The 18469-nt window shown below is 51.5% G+C and overlaps 1 protein-coding gene across 20 annotated transcripts in view; it reads left to right on the plus strand.

Moving 5' to 3' along the window:
- The window catches only part of DLG1 (discs large MAGUK scaffold protein 1), a 67473-nt gene that overhangs the window by 631 nt on the left and 48373 nt on the right, over positions 1-18469 (plus strand). For all 20 annotated transcript variants that reach the window (XM_026687182.2, XM_026687185.2, XM_026687189.2 and 17 more), the window contains exons 3-4: positions 137-303; positions 7887-8057. In XM_026687182.2, the coding sequence (XP_026542967.1) occupies positions 137-303; positions 7887-8057 (338 nt within the window). The remainder of the gene's footprint in view (positions 1-136; positions 304-7886; positions 8058-18469) is intronic.

The raw sequence follows: 18469 nt of genomic DNA on the forward strand, positions 1-18469 counted from the left end.
TGCCGCCGCCCCTCCTTCTCGCTGGAAGGGCTGCCCCGGGGCTGGACACGGGAGAAGGGGGGGCTGCTGGAAGCCTTCTCTCCGGGCGGAGGAGGAGGAGGATTCCTTCTGAGGAGCCGCCAATTAACCTCCACAGATATTCAAGAGTTCTACGAGGTGACTCTGCTTGAAAACCCCAAAAGCGCCGATGAACCGAAGCCTGCTCAACCCGTCCAGCCCGGGGGCACCTGGGACTTGCCCAGTCCGCCAAGCACCGGCCTGACTTCGGAGACCTTGCCCAGCAGCCAGACTGCGGACACCCAGGTAGATGAAACCGGAGCCTCTCCACCGTCCCAGCGCCCCCCCGTTGTCCCCCCATTGCCCCCGTGCCTTCTGGGGATGGCAAGGGGCCCTGCCCGCTTTGGGAAGAAGAGTTTATTTTGCTTTTTCCGCCTCTGCAGGGCCCCCTGAACTTCTGAAAAGGTTCCCTTTTGCTGTGCAACACTTGCAGCTGAGTGTTAGAGTAACAATTGATTAAAATGTACTAACGCGGGAAGCCTTTGAATCAGAGTTAGTTTCTGACTTGAATGAGGTGGAAATTATGTTTAGCATCTACTCCAGAATTGACTTGTTGGCAAATTGTGCTCACATTATAGTTTCCCCAGTGGTAGAAAAAAAAGATGCCCAAGGATGTATCCCATTGGAAGCTTTGGGGTGGACACCATACCGCCCCTCCCCCAAAGAAGTGGTGCTCATGAGGGGCTGCTGGATCCCCTTTCAGAAGGGTGGCTTGAGTTCTGCCAGAAATGCTCCCTTTTTGCTTTAGGTTACTCTGCCTTAGTGGGCACCGGGGCTGTGTGCTCTGGGGGGGTGGAAGGGGCCTTTTCTATGGAGTCCTTGCATTGGTTGGAGCAGGAGGGGGAGGCAGGAGATGCCAAGGGTCCAAAGGAAATCAACGCCCCCAATAGATGGCTAGCCAGTGGTTATCACTTCTGAGGCAAAGGGCAGAGAGGACATAGCAGAGAGGCTGTGCCCCCCGCCCCTCCAAAGAAACCCACCCTTGGTGGGCAACGTGAGAGGAGAGCCCAGGGCCAGGGTCCCTCCAGAGGACCTGGTGGGATGTTCATTTAGCCTCTTCGTCCTGCCTTTGGATATGCTGCCTTCTGCCTCCCAATCCCACCACCTTGGACAGCCAGTGGCCTGCAGGTGGACGGGATCAGTGCACGCATGGAGATTTCCCACTGGAAGAGCAGTGGTGCCTGTGCATGGTTTAAATGAGCTTTTGAACTGTTTCCTTGTTTCTAGGTGGGTGTGTTGGCCCTAGATGTTGGTTAGTGATAGGAAAGCATTTTCCTCACGCCCAAGCTGAATTCTACAAACTTAGTTTACTTTAATTGTTATGGACAGAGAGGATGGGGGAAATGCAGATACTCACAGCAGAATAATGGAAATGTATTGTTCTTTTTGGCAAAGTTGGTGGTTTTTGCCTCAGCCCATGAGCTGGGATGCAAGGATCTCATTGTCACTTCAAGCTCAGAAAGAAGGACGGGGGTGGGGTGGGGCCCTTAGTGCTCTGCTAAGGAACCCTTAGAACTGGAAGCTGTTTCAAACTGGCAGGAGGGAAGTTGAAAGGTCATGTTAGAAAGTAAGACTTTGCGGAAAGAGTCCTGGAAGCTTAGAGCCAACTTCCCGTGGAGGTAGCGGGTCAGGGATCAGTAGCTAAGTTTCAGTCTGCTTGGGATAAACAACATTGTCATCCGACAATTAAAAAAAACCCCTTAAACACAGACGATGGACTACTAGTTGCCATCAGTTGTCTATGTTTCTATGTTTCCAATATTCTGGCTGCCCTTGGGGCTGAATCCTCTGGAATACCATGAAATGCTTCTGGTAGGGATTAACTTCTGGGAAATTGCCAGGCCACCTCAAAGTTGACAATGTTCCCCACAATTAAGGCAATTTCTTATATGCCTACCAAAACTATATTTTTAAAATTTCTAATTTCTCTGATCCCAGCATAATTCTCTTACTGTTCACATCTAATCTTAACACTAAGATTCAAGGCACTTCCCTGTTCAGTTTATGCGGATATGTGTGTATAAAGTTGTACAATCGAAGCAGTGGTGGGATTCAAAAAAATTTTTACTACTGGTTTTGTGGGCGTGGCCTATTTTGTGGGTGTGGCTTGGCAGTCATGTGACTGGCTGGGCGGAATATTTCCCCTAAAAAGAAAAGTAAAAACTCAAGAAAGGCAGAAATTAACCCCCCCAAACCTTTGCTAATGGGCCATTACTCTGGACTAGGCCAATCTATTTTACATAACAAAGATCTACTCCAGGTAGAGCTATATTAGGAATTGCCCAAAGCCCTTTCATTACTTCATCCAGCAAGGTTCAACCAAGTCTGGGACTCAGTACAGAGTTGCCCCTGCATGGCCCCCATGGGAGTCTGACAACCGATCAGAATACAAGCTCAAATTCAAATCCCAACAGAGGGCATTCTGGATTTAAAACCAGAAATATTTTGTTGGATTCATTTAATTTTACACATACAATAGCTGTTAGAATTGCGTTTGCACAACAATGGGGAAAAAAGATATGAAAATGAATTAAAATATTAGAATGTGCAGAAATGAATAAATTAACAATTACAAATTTACAATCAAGGAGAAGACTTAGAATACTTTTTAACATGGGATTTCTTTTATCAATGGCTAACTAACAGAAACAGAAGTTAGAAATGTAAAAGTATAAAAGAAAACACCAATTATATAAGGAAAGTTCAGTAAAAAGGATAAGGAAATATTAGCATTTGATCTTTGTTAATGAGTAGATAACTTTGAAAGCATACACCACCACCACCCCCAAAAAAATATCGCAGATAAAAACCAGTTTTTTACTTAATCCCCAGACAAAGCCACTGCAATAAAAACCCTGGATTGTTCCCCCAAGGACCCAAAACCTCACACCAGAAATCTCAGCCCTTCTAGCTTTAAGAAACCCCCAGGCAAACAAGCAAGACAACAGAAAGCACCACTAAAGTACAGCCATTATTAAGGTAAATCACCTGGAGGTCCCCTTTTCCTGATAACTGGCAGAATTAACCACCATGATAGGAAAGACGAAAGACCCAGGCAAGAACAAAAGCAGGACAATCATGAGCACTCGAAACCCATCAAGCAGGCTCAGCTCCAGACATCTCAACGTGTTAAAACCAGCTTTAATAAGGATGAAATGTTATACCCCAAAACAAGTTACTAATTTTCTCAGAAGCCATAAAGCAGCTGGACTTCACGCAAAATGTCACCTGGCCTGCATGCTGCAAGCATCAACATCAAAAACATGACTGGATTGGCAGCAGACCCACAAAACTACACAACTGAAAACACACTCCCTACACAACTGAAAACTACACACACACTCACAAAGCAGATACAGCTGGAAAAATCTAAAAACATAGCTTTAATTTATAGGCACATAACATTTCACACAATTTAAAAGAACTTCCATACACACACAATGACAACCTCACAAAGCAGCTGCTTTCTAAAAATAGAAAAGCAGCTAAAATTTTCCAAATTTTATATGACTATTTTTTTAGGAAAAAAAATATCGCACTTACTGTTTTTTTAAATCAGGAGTCTTCAAACGTGACAGCTTTAAGACTTGTGGATTTCAACTCCCAGAAGCCGCCCTCCAGTCATGGTAGCTCAGGAATTCTGAGAGTTGAAGTCCACAAGTCTTAAAACGTGCCAAGTTTGAAGACCCCTGCCCTGATTTAAATAAGAAAAAAAAAAAAGCCACTTACCCAATTGAAGAAAGCAGGCAGGCAGAATCAGTTGCTCACCTAGGAGCTGGATGCAGCGCAAGCGAGGCAGAAGACAAGTTTACAGCAGCAGTTTGGGAATTGGGAGAAGGCATCTGAAGGAGATAGAATAGAATAGAACAGAACAGAACAGAACAGAACAACAGGGTTGGAAGGGACCTGTCAGCGCGAACCGGCTGAATACCACCTCTGAATCGAAGTAAGATGCATTATTACAGTAACACAAAGTCTCTCCTTCCAGCTATCCACAGCTGCTAAGCGTTATTTAAGAGTGAAAGGATGGACATTTCAAGGGGGGTGAATTGAGGCTCCCAGCTGTCCATCCCTCCTTTTAGCAATGGGAAGGGGGAGAATTATTCTTTGCTGTCCATGACTTGTGACACTTCCTCTTCTCTATGAGACTGGAAAAGGCCTCTGTTCCTCAGCTGGATTCCTTCAGGGAGCCCCCTCAAGCAGACGAGAGGGGCCAGGCGTGAGCTCTTTGGGGACAGGAAAGTCTCTTGCTCTCCCTCCATTCTTTGGGGTTTTAACCTTATACACCCCTTTCTTTTCTAGAGCCTCTTTGGCATATACAGCCCTATTTTGTGTAAAAATGTTGCTTCCTTATGGAATTAGCATAGTGGCTTGGTAGTCAGTCTCTTTCTGTAACTCCGCGAGTTCTTTTTCACAACCCACTAAATACAGTATTTTTCTTGCTTACGATGATTTTACATGATGACCACATGTTCTCCACTCATAGCATGGCACATGCCATTTTCTGGCGCTAAAAAACTAATCTTCCACAGTCTGTACATGACGGTGCACCAGTAGTTGGAGTCGCCTTCCTCCCTCTGTTCCTGGCTCCTCTGAGATGCTGAAGTAGGGAGTTTGGGTTCCTTGGAGCCTCTGGGGCTGGCAGGCGAACCCTCTCCGCCTCTTTCTGCTGTGGGAGGGAGTGGATCCCATCCAGGTCTCCAGGGGATCCTGCGTTTCTCCCTCTCGATTACCCATCGGTAGCGCTGCGCCCTTCCTTGACCTGGTGCCAATTTGCCTCACGTTTACTGGGCATCTGCTAATTCTGTGTTTAGGATTACATTGTTTTGGCTCTATATTTTTGAGCATTTTTTCAATTAGTGACCCTTTCCCATTTATTTATGAATATTTATATGACCATCTGGCAGCTGAATTTCAAAGCCATCCATCTTAATCCAATATGTGACAAGGCATTCCGGTTTACCTGAGTTCAGTTATAGCTGAATTATTGGATTTGATGACACTTCATTTTCACTTTGGCAATTGGAAGATTCTCCCCCGTGCCCTCTTTGGAAGCATGGGTCTGGGGAGCTGGAGTCGGGCACCCCCAAGCCAGCCTCTCTGGGGAGTGGGACAGTAAGGTGATGGGTCTGTTTAGGGTGCAAGTATGACCATATCTACAAACGCACGTAGTCCTTGACTTACGACCATTTGCTTGTTGAACGGTGTTGATTAGAGAGATTTACAGCTTGTCTTCACACTTATGACTGTCTGGGGCGGCATTTCCGCGGCCCCTTGGCAACCAGCGGTCTTTGTCCCTGGGCGGCTACCATTTTTTGCCACCTTCCCCAACCGGCTTCTGACAGGGAAAGTCAGTGGGTTCATTTAATGACTGCATAATTCACTTAAGGACCACCGCAAGAAGGTGGTAAAATCTCACTTACTGCCCACCTTGCTTAGCAACAGGTGTTGTGGTCCCAGGCGGTCATGGGGGGGACGGACTCCCTGTATCTTGAAAGCTGATCCTTCCCCCCTGAAAGGGCAAGCGGCACATGGATTTCCCCCCCCCCCCAAAGGAAGCAGATCTGGGAGGGGGAGCTCTCTCGACCATAAGAGCGGTTAAGCAGCATTCTCTCTGTCCCCCCCCCCTTTGCAGGCAGTCTAGTGGATTACTGTGCGTTGGGGGGGGGTGGAGATTGGATTAGAGATCCCTTGCAGACAAAGGGAAGCTATGTAACCTCCTGTTTCCCTCCCCCACCCTTTGCGATCTGGAAATGAAAGCCGAGTCTGTCACAGAAGCAGCCTAACAAACCGAATAAATATCCAAGAACTAAATATCTGGAAGACTGGTTGGGTTTCATGAGCCTGGTGTTTGTGGGAAAGCCCTGGCATCGGGAGGGCACGGCAGGTAGGGACTGGGGCTTGAATCCTTCTGGACTGACCAGTTGGGGGAAAGGAGGGGCAGGGAGAAAGGACTGCCGCCCTGTGAAAGAGGGAGCGGGGGATTGAATAGAAGGGAATAGAAATTAGAATAGGATAGAAAATAGGATGGGATAATGGGAATGAAGAATAGAACAGAACAGAATTCTTTATGGGCCAAGTGTAGTTGGACACACAAGGAATTTGTCTTCGGTGCAAAGGCTCTCAGTGGACATAACTGAGATGGGGTGGGGACGAGCAAGAGGGGGCAATTGGCAGGGACAGAAAGAGAGGCAGCTGTTTAGGGAATGGGGTCTGTATAGGCTGGATCCTCTTCCCTTAGGACACTTCCCTTTGCTGACACTTATTCTGTCTTTTGTGTAATGTGGCTTATTCCGGGAGAGAGAGTGTGTGTGTGTGTGTGTGAGAGAGAGAGAGAGAGATATGGGGATGTTTGTATGTTTCTCAGCTCATGGACCATTGTGGGGAGACTGAATTTCCAGCAGGGGTCATTTAGTACATAGACAACATAGACAATTTCTTTGTTTGGTAGGTCTGAACTATATTTTGTTTTGATCATCTGAAATAAAATGCCAAGTTTTTCAACGTGTCAGATTCTGGCATTTTTTTTGTGGGGGGGCAAGGCACTAATTTTACAGATCTTTTTCTCTTTTTTAAATTGCTATCTCAGATGAAAGAAGTCTTGGAGGGAACAGTTTAAAAACTCTTAAGACAAAAAGCTGTTCATAAAGTCAATGGTACAGGTAGCCTTTGACTTACAACAGTTCATTTAGTGACCATTCAGAGTTAAACACATGAAAGTTAAGCACATGAAAAAAGTTGATTTATGACCGCGTTTCACAGTTACAACCTTTGCAGCATCCCCACAATGAAAATTCAGACGCTTGGCAACTGGTTCGTATTTATGACGCTTCTTCACCAGGACTTCCTGGTTGCTTCCCACAGATGTGAGATGGACGGCTATATAAACTGAATGAATGAATGAATGAATGAATGAATGAATGAATGAAAGGCAAATGAAAACTGCATTCATGATTGGTCTCAGAAAGTAAAAGAAATGTCCTTCGGTACGTTGTTGTTAGTTGCAAAGTTGTGTCCGACTCATCGTGACCCCATGGACAACGCTCCTCCAGGCTTCCTGTCCTCTACCATCTTCTGGAGTCCATTGAAGCTCAGGCCAACTGCTTCTGTGCCTCCATCCAGCCCCCTCCTTCTCTGCCACCCTCTTCGTCGTCTTCTTTTGCCCTCCATCCTTCCCAGCATTCGGCACTTCTCCAGTGAGTCCTTCCTTCCTTCTCATGAGGTGGCCCCAAGTTTTTGAGCTTCATCTTCAGGATCTGGCCTTTTAAAGAGCAGTCAGGGTTGGTCTCCTCTAGGACCTCAGTATATCCAGTCTTAAAATATTTTGTTTCATTCTGTGCTAGTAAGTAGAGTTTGAGTCTTCTCCTTTAATTGTAACCCTTATTCCTTCTAGTTCCTATAGTATATTCCCTTCTTACTTGGTGTCTTTGACTTCTGTGGTTTACCGGGGGTAAAATACTCCTTTTGAGTATTTTATAGAACCTTGGTTATCCCTGATAGGCAGCAACTAAGTTTTGGGCATTTTGGATAGGGATAACATGGTTTGGGACATAATACTTGAGATGCCATAGCAGGCAATGTATAAATACCTGAGGAACATTTCTGAATGAATGTGGGCTGGCAAAAAAGCCTGGCCTGAGTAACACAAGGAAGCGAAAAGCATCGGTCAGGGATGGCTGTGGCCAGGAAGGCCCACGGAAAGGATCTTGACGTGCCCCATGGGAGGTTTTGGAGGCAATGCGTTTACCTTCCCTGCCCGAAGCTTTAGCAGCACCTGGTTGTGGAGTTCGGTCTGGTTGTAAAGAATCACCTCTCTGTGCACATTGCAGAAATTCGGCTCCCAAGATGAAGACTCTTTTCCCTCGGAGCGCAGCAGCTTCCCTCAGGCTCCGGGCGCAGGGATGCCAGCTCCAGAGCTGGTGCACGTGTCCGAGAAGAACCTCTCACAGCTGGAAAGCGTCCGCGGCTTTGTTGGCCACTCGCACATTTCGCCAGCCAAGGTAAGATCAGAGGCTGGTATTGTGGGACAGCTGCGGGAACCAGTTGGAGCCTCAAGGGAGGCCGGCCTGTTTGGCCTGGCCCAAAGTCTTTTGCAGTGGATGAAAGGTGGGCGACTCTTGGCCGCAACGGCAGCCACCGGGACCCTGGCTGGTGGGAAGCAGTAACTGAAGATCCCTGGTCTCCTAGCTCTCTGATCTTTGCTTCATCGTCACAGTCTAAAGTCTTAAAACTAATTGCCCATTTCCTAGTAGAGGCAGTCTTCAACCTATAACCATAACTGAGCCTGTAATTTCAGTTGTAAGTCACTGTGGCCATTATGTCAGACATCATGTGACTGCTTTGCTCAACAACTGCAATATTGGCACTGCAAAGCTGGGCAGGGTGGCGCAGTGCGGCGTGAACGCAGGGAGGCTGCGGGAAGAAGCCTCAGTGGCCCCAGCTGCACCCTGAGAAGCCCCAAGGGCCCCAAAGGGTGCAAGGGCAAAACAGCCACTTGGGATTCCTCCATCGGCCCAGCCCAGCCCAGCACAGCCTCGCTCCAGGGTGGAAAGGCAGGAAGCAAGCAGGCCACAGCCATGGGGAGGCCTTTAAAGCTGCTCCCCTCCTGGCGTTTCCCACAACTGAACTGCCTCTGCTGGGGGCTCCCCCCCCCCAGAATTGGGTTTAGCCCCCCCCCCCTGCATCACACGTGGGTGCAGGTGGGAGGGGGAGAGCATCTAGGACTTTTAAAGGAGGGGGGAGGCTTACTGCCTTTGGGTATGCATGTACACACACACACACACACACACACACACGCACGCATGCACGCGTGGGGAGAAGGGAGGGGAGGGGGCTGGTGTTCCAAAGAGTTTGGACGTTTTCAAGGGGAACCCAGACTCCTCCTCCTCCACCCAGTGACAAAGGAGAGGAGGAGGAGGGTGAATCCCCTCCCAGACTGTCTTCCTCCTCCTCCTCCTCCCCCTGCAGGGGAGATTCCTTCAGGGTCCTTGTATGTGGAGGGCCCCTTCCTCAACAGCCAGGCCGCACCACTTCCTCTCCTCCCCTGTATGGATTCCAGTGGGCTTTTTGAACTGGGTGTGTGGGAGGGGACAGGCAAAGGTTGATGGTGGGGTGGTGGTGGCACTGATTCCTGAATGGGAGGGAAGCCCCTGGTGGGAAAGGCTGGACTTGGCTTTATGGTTGCCCATCCCTGGGAGAGACTTGCCTGTTCTGGCCTTCCACCCCCTCAGGCTGGCTGGGAGGGAGGGAGGGGAGGGCATGTGCCATGTGCTCTGCCAGAAATGCCCCAGAGCTCCCTTGGGGGCGGGGGGGGGGGCAGTTGCTGCACAGACCTGCAGTTGGTTATAAGTGATGCCCATAACTTTAGGCACAGGTCTTAAGTTCCTTTGTCAACAGTTTTGAATGGTCTCTGAATGAACTGTCATAAATCAAGGACTCAAAGAATCCACTGAATCTGCAGGGGTTCATGGTGTAAAAGACGGGGCCTTAGGGTGCTTTAATGAAATATGCCTAACAACATGCAAATTCTGGGCTTGCTTCTGGCCTCCATATGAAAAGTTGCATATTATTCCCTCTTCCTTGGAATCGGGTGATTATCATGGAGCCTAAAATAATAAAAACATTCCTTTTCTCTGCCACGTTTAGAGGGCCTTTATTTACATGAGGGATACAGGGTGGAACTTAACTGAGGGGAAAATGTCTGTCAGGGTGAAGTGGGGGGCGAACTCCTCCTCCTCCTGAGGTGGCCTCCTTAACCTGACTCAGAGTGATGGGCTTGTTTGTGAGCTGGACCAGTTGGTGGCAACATTTAAGGGAATTTATTGCAAACGTTTTAACTGAAGTCGTCTTTGTGTTTTAGAACGCGGAGTGTTTCTGATTCCTAGAACCCCTATTTTTTTTCTCCAATGCTCGCTTTCCTATTTTTTGCCCTCCCTCCTTTATTTTTTGATTCTCTCTCTCTCTCTCTCTCTCTCTCTCTCTCTCTCTCTCTCCTTCCTAGAGTTTTGGGCTCGTGTTCCTCTCCTGCCTTTGTGCCCACAACTCCTTTGAGCCTCTTCTGCTGGGTAGGGAGTCCCGCTGGCTCCACCCGGCCTCTTTCGGAGGGCTGCAGCTCTTTGGGGTCCCCAAAGACTTGGCAGCTTCTCCAGTCTGCCTCAGTGTCATCCATGTTTGGGCCACTTTGTGCTGCCACGACCTGAAGGGGGCGGTGCTCCAGGTTGCCCGAAATGTTTGCCCTGGATAAGGCTGCTGCCTGGTTATGCCAGCACCTGTGGCTGCCAGGTGGCTGCAGTCCACCTTCTGAGTGATCCCCTGCAGCTGCTTCCTTTGCTGGTTGCTGAAGGCTGCTCCTGGGGGGCCCCCAGTGCTCAGTCAGCCCACGGCTGCTCATCCCCTCCCCTTTTTCTGTGCGTCGGTCTCTCTCTCCCTTTGTCCTTCCAGTCTTCTGTTGGTGTCTCAACTTCTCTTCTCTCCCTGCTTCTGCCGCCACCACCACCGGTGAGCTCCCCTCCTGTTTGGCTGTTCCTAAACAACCGCAGAAGCAAGGCCTTCCTGGGAGGGAAAGACGTTGGTTTGCCTTTGGCGTTGCAGTGGACATCCAGGCGGAGGGAGGGAGGGCCCCGGAAGCCCAGGGAAACACGTGGGCCAAGGCTGGATTGGGAGCAGCCTCCTTGCTTTCGACCAGAGTGGCTGCTGTGCCACCCTGTATTGGCGCCTGTTGACATCTGGCCTGGTAGGGAGAGCAGGGTGCCCCATAAAGACCGCGGGAGGTTTTCTCCTGAGAGTCCTGTTGATGAGAGAGGGGGAAATTTGCAAGCACTGCTTCCCTGCCTCTCCAAAATCCCCCTTCAGAGGGCGACATGAGCCCCAGGCAAAGTGGAAGCCAGCGGCGAGTCTGAAGATGGGTCGTGGTTTAGCAGCCCCAAGACCCTCGAGGGCAGCAAAGGGGACTTGAAATAACAGAAGGAGATTATTTCATTGCCTTAAATGTCTTTGGAGGCTCTCTTGCTGTGTCAGAAATGTTCCGATCACATTTCTCCATTTCAGAATATTGAGTTACTAATAAAAAAAAGCTCTTGAATAAATTATAAATAGGCAAAGTAGCCTCCTAATAGTATTCAGATACCGCCACTAGATGGCAGTGGTGTTGCCAAAGGAGAGGAGCCGGAATAATAATATCCTGAATTAATGTTGCACTTTCCCTGGTAGGTGAAGCAGCCACGCTTGGATGGGTTATAGACCGTAAGGAAACGGGTGGCGAAGGGTGAGATGAAGGAAATGGGGTTCACCCTCCTTCCTGCATGGAAGAGGCTGTGCTGGGAGTTGCTTCGGGGGGGGGGGGCTGAGGCTCCTTCAAGGGTCTGCCTGCTCCCCCTCCCCCTCGAATGGTGGCGAGAGAACACGGCGGTTCTGGGTGGGGGAAAAAACAGGCTCCTGACCAGCCTGGCATTGATGGGGGGAGAGAGAGACAGATTGAAAGCCACCCATGAGCCCCATAAAAGACAGGATAATAGGAGCCATCAGGAAGGAAGGAAATCCTGCTAGGAAGGCTAACCTCAGCTTATTCTTGGGATGGATTGTGGGGCTGCTGACTGGTCTGCTGGCCTTCAGAAACCCTTTTCCTACCCCTCAACTGGGTTAAAAGTCTGACTTCTGCACTTCCTGTCTCTCTGGTGCCTGTGCTCGTAAATAGCTCCTCCATGGAGGGTGGCTGGGCCAGTCGTGCCAGCCTTGGTCCTTCCGGGGAGTCCCTGGAGGCTCCAGGTGGGTCCTCAAGGTGAAGGGGAGCCAGAGACCAAGGCACCGTGGGGCAACTGGCAAGGAGTTAACCTGCAGAGGGAGGAGCCCTTCCGCTGACGGGGGGCGGGGCAGAAGCACGGCAGAAGAGCCCTGGCACCTCCTGGGTTCGGGGTTGCTGGGTATCCCGAAGGAGCTGCCAGGCTGGGAAGTGTCATGCTGGACTTGCTTCCTGCTTGTGGAAGTGCTGCGTCTTTTGGACCCTCCTGCTCTTCTTCGCTGCTGCTGAGACCCAGAAATCCGCCCCACCCCGGGAACCTTCCTCGGTCATCTTTGAGGTGACAGGAGGGGGTCCCGTCTGCAGTTCATGTAGGATGAAGCCAGAGAGCCCAGGAAACAGGCCAATTCAAGCGGATGGCTCCAGCTGTGGGACTCCGGAGAATAGGTCCCAGCGTTTGAAAAAGCGGCTGGCCAGCCAGAGCAGTTTAAGACTGCGGGACTAGCAGCCCCGAGAGTCCTTAGGGCGCCCCCCCTCCCTCCCCCCAATCTCTCTGGGGCCTGTGGATGTTTTGTCTGCTTTGCTTTCCGCTCTTTCAGCCTTTATGCGGCTCCGGCTCTTAATGGAGAGGCTGCACTAGTAGGACATTAATCGCAGAGCTGGTCTCTGGCCAGGGCTGCCCTGCCAGGATCTGCCCTGGCTGGGCTTTGTCCCCTGCCCTTGCCGGCACCCACCGCGGACTTTCCACAGCCAGGCTGGGAGCAAAGGCCACGGGGTGCTTTGTGCAGTCCTGGTCCCTTTAGAAAACGCTTAGGGCCCCCTGGGTCTCCCTGCAGGAATCTCTGCTCCGTCTTCTTTCTGAAAGTGTGGCAGAGTCAGGCGTTCAGGGTGGGCTCTTCTTGGGTTCTTACTAGAAAATTCCCTTCAGGACAGTGGGATTAGCTGTAACTTCCCAAATAACAGCAGTTCCACCCATTGCAAATCTACCATCTGTCTCACCAAGGAGTTGAGGCTTCTTTTTCAGGCTTCCAGAGTGCTTCTCGGACGCTGTTCTGAATATTCTGCCAAGGGCTAATGGACTTTCTGGGGCACTTTGATTTTAAGATTCCACATAGTTTGCTTTATTTAGAAGCATGACAAGCCACCTCTTCCCCCAAGCATTTGAATTGAAGCTTTCCCCCTTTCCCTTTGGGAAGAGTTCTGGGACTTTCTAACTGGAGGAACCCAGGAGGAAGTTGCTGCCAATCCACCCCCACCCCTTGGGTTTTATGGCTGCCGAGGAAGAGGATTCAGAACACTTCTGGAAGCCGGCTGGGTGGCTTTGGGCCAGTCCCGCTCTCTCAGCCCAACGCACCTCGCAGGGTTGTTATTGAGGGGGAATTAGGAGGAGGAGGAGGAGGAGGAGGAAGGAGGATTAGGTATGTTCGCGACCTTGTGTGGTTTATAAAAGTAATAAAGGCAGGGAAGAAAGAATTAAAATGCCAGAAGCCACTTTGCATTTGTCAGGGTTTTAGTTTTGCTACATTAGCTTTTTCTTTTCTTTTCTTCTTCTTTTTTTTTTTTTTTTGCGGGGGTCTGGAATCTTCCTGTGTAGATTGTGAGAATTCTGAAGATTCGGCATCTTCATTTTAGCAACGCTTTAGGCGTCTTTTGTGTCATTCTGGCCAAGGGACTTAACCAGATGCTTCTCAGCTGGCCCGGGAATATTAGGAGGGTTGGACAGAATTGGCACTGGGTCTGGCACAGCATCCTTCCGCACTGTTTACTGAGGATTCAGTGAGGGGGTAGAGGGAACGCATCCCCAAGGGATAAAAATACCTTGGTGTTGATCGGGGCTGCCCCGCACCCCAGTGTGAAGTCTTCAGGGCAACGGTTCAGGAAGGGAGGGGGACTTTGCAATACAGGCAGTCCTCACTTACTGACAACAATTGAGACCAGCAACTCTGTAACTAAGTATGAGCAAAAAAAAAATCACGTGACCACAGTGGACTTAAGCAACGTCACTTCCACTTCTGGTAAGCTTCTTCAGTCATTAAGCGAGGTATCACACAGCCATAACTTCTAACGTTATTTCCCCATTAATTCCGCATGCGGGAGGTAGTTGTGAAAATCACGAATGGCAATCACATGATAGTCACTAAACAAGGCAGTTGGTAAGCGAGGACTACCTCTACCTGTAGCCTCTGTAATATTTGAAATCAGGGTTGTTGGGGATTCCCCCAGCGGGTGGACCTCACCCGTCGGTCCTTGGGGGTGTTGCTGCCTCCATCGGGATTGGGCCCCCTCGCCCCTGGTGGTGCGTGGCCAGAATCATCGGCTGCTGGCTGCCTGGTGGTGCCTGGCTCTGTTGACCTGTTGCCGGCCATTGATTGGAGGGCCTCTAGGAGGCCTCTGGTTCTCCTACTGCTCCTGCTGGTCAGTCAGGGGGGTGAGATCTGTACGGAGAGTTCCTGGCTCTTTCTTGCAATGCTGCGCCCTTCGGTGCTCCAGTAAGGCTGCCGTCCTCTATGGTGGTGGGGTTGCTGGTTGCTGGTCCTCCTTGCAGTTAACTTTGGTTTCCCCAGATTTTGTGAGGGTTGTGAGCCACCCTTGATACCTGGTGGTGAATTCACATGTATTTTTTATGTTTGGGAATATTATTTACCTATTGGGTCCTGGGTCTTTTTCTGTTGTTTTGTTTCTGGTGCCTTTCTGAATGACTTTGGGTGTGTGTGTGTGTCTTCCTCTTGAATATATTTTGGACGTCCTGCGGCTAACTTTTGCTTTTGGAGTTTTGTGGCTGATTGGCTACGAATTGGCCTCATTTTGCAGGGCTGCTCTTAGAGGTGGCCGTTGGGCTTCGTGTCTTGGAGGGTGGCAGGGGCACCGAGCGGAGTTCTTAAAGGGCCAAAAGCATTTAAACCTCCCGAGAACAGATCAAAACGCAGAACCGTCGGAGATGAAAGAAAGCCGTTTCCTGTCAGCCCATTTCACTTCTACTGCTTTGCATACAGAAGACAGAAGCAAAATCTGTAGAGGTTTGAACACGGATGCACCCTAAACAGAACTGTGTGTTTTAACACCCGTCCATCCCTGGAACTCCTCCAGAAGGCTGGCTGGCTGCCAGCGGATCAGAAATTCTTGTACTCCTGTTGCATTTTGATCCGACCTTTCGGGGCAGAAACAATACCTTATTTTTCCACAGAGTATTTATTTCTTCAAAGCGTTTTGATTCCCTGGTTTCTAAAAGTCGCATTGGTGATTTTAATTACCTGCCCAGAGAAAATGGCAGCCTTGCCTGCTGGCTACCCCGAAGTGTTGGTCGTAGCAGGGAGTGGGCCGCAGGCCGCAGGAGCAGGGAGCCTTCCTTCTCTAATGGAATAAATGTGCGGGAGGCTTTGGCTAAAGCCGCTTTCAAGCATTGGTGCAACTCTCTTCACTGAGTAAGGTGGCTGGAAAGAGAAGGGGCCTCAGAGGGAGGGGGAGGAGGAGGAGGCAAAGACGGAGACTGGCTGGAAGCAGGCCCTCCCTGGGGTGGCAGCCCCCTGCTTCTCAGCATCCCCAGGGGGACTTTGGGTGTGTGTGTGTGTGTGTGTGTGCTGAGGAGGGGCAGCTCTCTGGGCACTGCAAGTAGACTGCCTTTCCTCCACGGCTCTCCTGGTTCGTGCTTGCAGCAGCAGCAGCAGCAGGAGGAGGAAGAGATCCCACTTGGGGGCTTGGAGTGGCCAGGCAGCCCTCAGGCTCCCCCCAGGACAGGAGCTCCTCAGCTGAGCCCTCCCGGGGGCTGCCCGGGAAGGAGCCGCCAGGACCAATGAGCTGGCTGCCTTCCTGTGCTCAAGTGATGCAGCCGTCACTCTGCCTGTGCTCGGCAGCTGGGCTCTCCTCATAGCCACCTACAGCACCAGAGGGATGAACTACATCTTTGGAAACAGCTCTCTGCTTTACTCGCGAGCCGGCCGGAGCGGCACCCCTGGGCCCGGCCAAGGCTCAGCAGGGTCCAAGCCGAGGTTCTGGCCCAGGAAGGGCTCTGTGGAGGAGGATCTGCCTGCAGACCAGGAGCCCACGCGCTGGCTGGCCCTCCTGGCATCCTTGGCTTGCCTGCAGCCCTTCCTGGACTGCCTGGCGGTTGCCCCCGGCCCCTCCAGCCAGGTAACGCCAACCTGTCGAGCTTTGCCGCTTCTGGAGAGCAGGACTGGAGGGACGTGTGGGGGTCCAGGAGAAGCTTTTCCGGGCTCAGCTGGATGAGATGCTTGCGAGTGGCAAGGGTGGGGCCAGACTCTCTGTGGAGGGGCTTCAAGGAGCTTGTTTATACTGGACCTTAAGGCCAGAGGCTGGGTTCCTACTGCATGGGCCCTATCCCGCTTGGGGGGTGGGGGGTGGGGGGAAGGGTGCTGGACTATGGCATAGGAGTGAGGCAGTGGAGCTGGCTGGTCTCAGGCTGATTGGAAGTGCCAGCCGGCCAGGATGGGCTTTCTGGGCGGGTCCTGCCAGAGTGCAGACAGAAGCCTGTGGAGATAAGGATCAGGCCTCCCTCTGAATGGAAGCTGGTCCGAGAAAAGAGTCCGGGGGCAGCACCCTCGGTATCTGGAATATGCCTGGGGGCAGCTTGAGGGCGGCTGCCGTGGAGACTGGCCGAAAGGGCTTTTGTTCGCTTGCTGCTGCTTCCCTGCAATTGTTACTCTCACGTCTGTTTTCTGTGAAGAACATGGAAGGGGCACATTGCTCACTCCCTCACAGTGAGGTTCTCATCTCTAGTTACGATCTGCTGTTTAGGCCGCAGCCGCGTGCCAGCCCAGTTCTAAAAGCAGCTCCCCGGGTGAGGCGGCTGTTTTGCAGAGGCTGGGGGCGAGCTCCCCCACCCCACCCACCCACCCCCGTCACCATGCTTGAGCTCGGCCAGAGTGTTTCAGTCAGTCTCGCCAGCGGCCTTTGGGCGTTTCTCCTCCACCATTTGGCTGCCCCTCTGTGGTCTTCCTGCGTGGCCGTGCAGTAGCCGTGGCTTCAGCCACCTGCCCAGCAGCTTGGAGGATGTTGAATTTTGGGGTTGGTTGGACCCAGGTTCCCCTTGGAGTCTCACCTGGGCCTGACTCCTTGGGGGACGCTTGGTCAAACCTTGGGGTGCAAATGGGCTGTGGTGCCTTCTGGCTAGAGGCCCCAGGGCCCCCGAAAGGCATGTTCTTCTGTACCGCTATATTTCTGGCGTGACTTCTGGCATAAGAAACAACCTATAATCTCCCATGGTAAATCGAGGTTTAGCCGCCAATTCAAACTGCGCCCTGCTGTATTAATAACAGATCAGAGCATCGGTGCCTCCTGCCCTAGGGAGAGGCAGCCTCGACCAGCCGGGAGAGCGTCTTCCTCACCAGGCCAGACCGAGACGTGACTCGGGCAAAGTGGTTTCCAGGGGGACCTTCAGTGCAATGGGGCCACAGCCAAGAAGATCTCCCGGTCTTGGCCCACCAACCCCACCCAAGGATGGAGGCGCCAAAAGTTCCCTCTGTAATGAATGTGGGTTGAGTCCAGCTGCAGCTTTCTAGAATTGGAAATCAGGGCCTTTCTGAATGGCACTAAAACCCTTCTGGCAGGAGTGCAGGGTGTGCAACAATGAATGTTCTTGGCAACTAGTGCCAGCTGAGCAAAGGGGGGCGGCAGTCTGTCCCGGTTGTGGTTCCCTGCGGTCTTCTAGGGGACTTGGGCATGGAGTCCAAGTGAACCTGAGGGGATCAGTTGCGGTTGTGAGATGCTATGGTCCCCGGCAGGGCTGCAGTTGGGGTACCAGCAACAGGGCAGCCCCAAAGGCTATTTTGGCCATGGGCAAATGCTGACCATCCAGAAGCAGCTGTGAGTTCAAGGGGGCCACCCCACCACTGCTCCCCGTTATCTCGTTGGGTAGTGAAAGCTCTGCAGGCAAAGGGGGCACCGAGGACTCCCATATGTAAGAGCCCAGAGCCGGGCAGGAGCCCTGCCCCGAGGGTGACAGGGTTGGAGTTACGGCCTCTGTATTTGGGGAGAGAGACCGTTCTGCCACGATGGAGAAGCCACATTTCCTGAGCCCATCAGGTAGTGAGGGGACCAGGGGAATCTTCTCACCCCTCTCTTGCATTAGCCCCGTTGGGCAGGGAACCTTCTCAGGGAAAGAAGGTGGACTGGCAGGTCCAGGGAGAGGCCTTCGCTGCCTTTGCCTCTCTTCCTCCGGCCTTCCCCAGGATTTTGGGGACCTAGCTCTGCCAACTGGCATGGGGCTCACTGAGCAGCGGGCCTCCCTGAGGGGTGAAAGATATTTTGGGGACATGTTTGTACACTTGAATATCTTGCAAGTGCCACAGGATGCGTTCATGACGCCAGTACAGGTAGTGCTTGAGTTAAGAATGTAATGGAACCTGCCAATTAGGATTCCTTGGGGTGAACCCCTAACATGAATGTGAAAGCTTCCTGCTTTCGCCCATTCCTTCGCTCATCGAATGCAGATTAAGGGCACATGAGGTGTCTCGGGGTGGGGAAGGCCATGGAGGGGGGCTCCCGAGTGACGAAAAGGGCACCTGCTTAAGACCACCCAGGGCCTCATGCTCCCCACAATGGCTTTCCCCTGCCCCCCATCCTGCCACACCGGGTCACTTCCTTTGCCAAGATCCAGGGAGCCTCTTTCTCTCCAGCCTCTCTGCCGTGCAAGATCACAGCCTTCAGAAGCTCCCCGTCCCG

The sequence above is a fragment of the Notechis scutatus genome, chromosome 4 (assembly GCF_049901735.1).
Source record: "Notechis scutatus isolate UNSWTSFEM ecotype Mainland chromosome 4, rNotScu1.2, whole genome shotgun sequence".
NCBI classification, from domain to species: Eukaryota; Metazoa; Chordata; class Lepidosauria; order Squamata; family Elapidae; genus Notechis; species Notechis scutatus.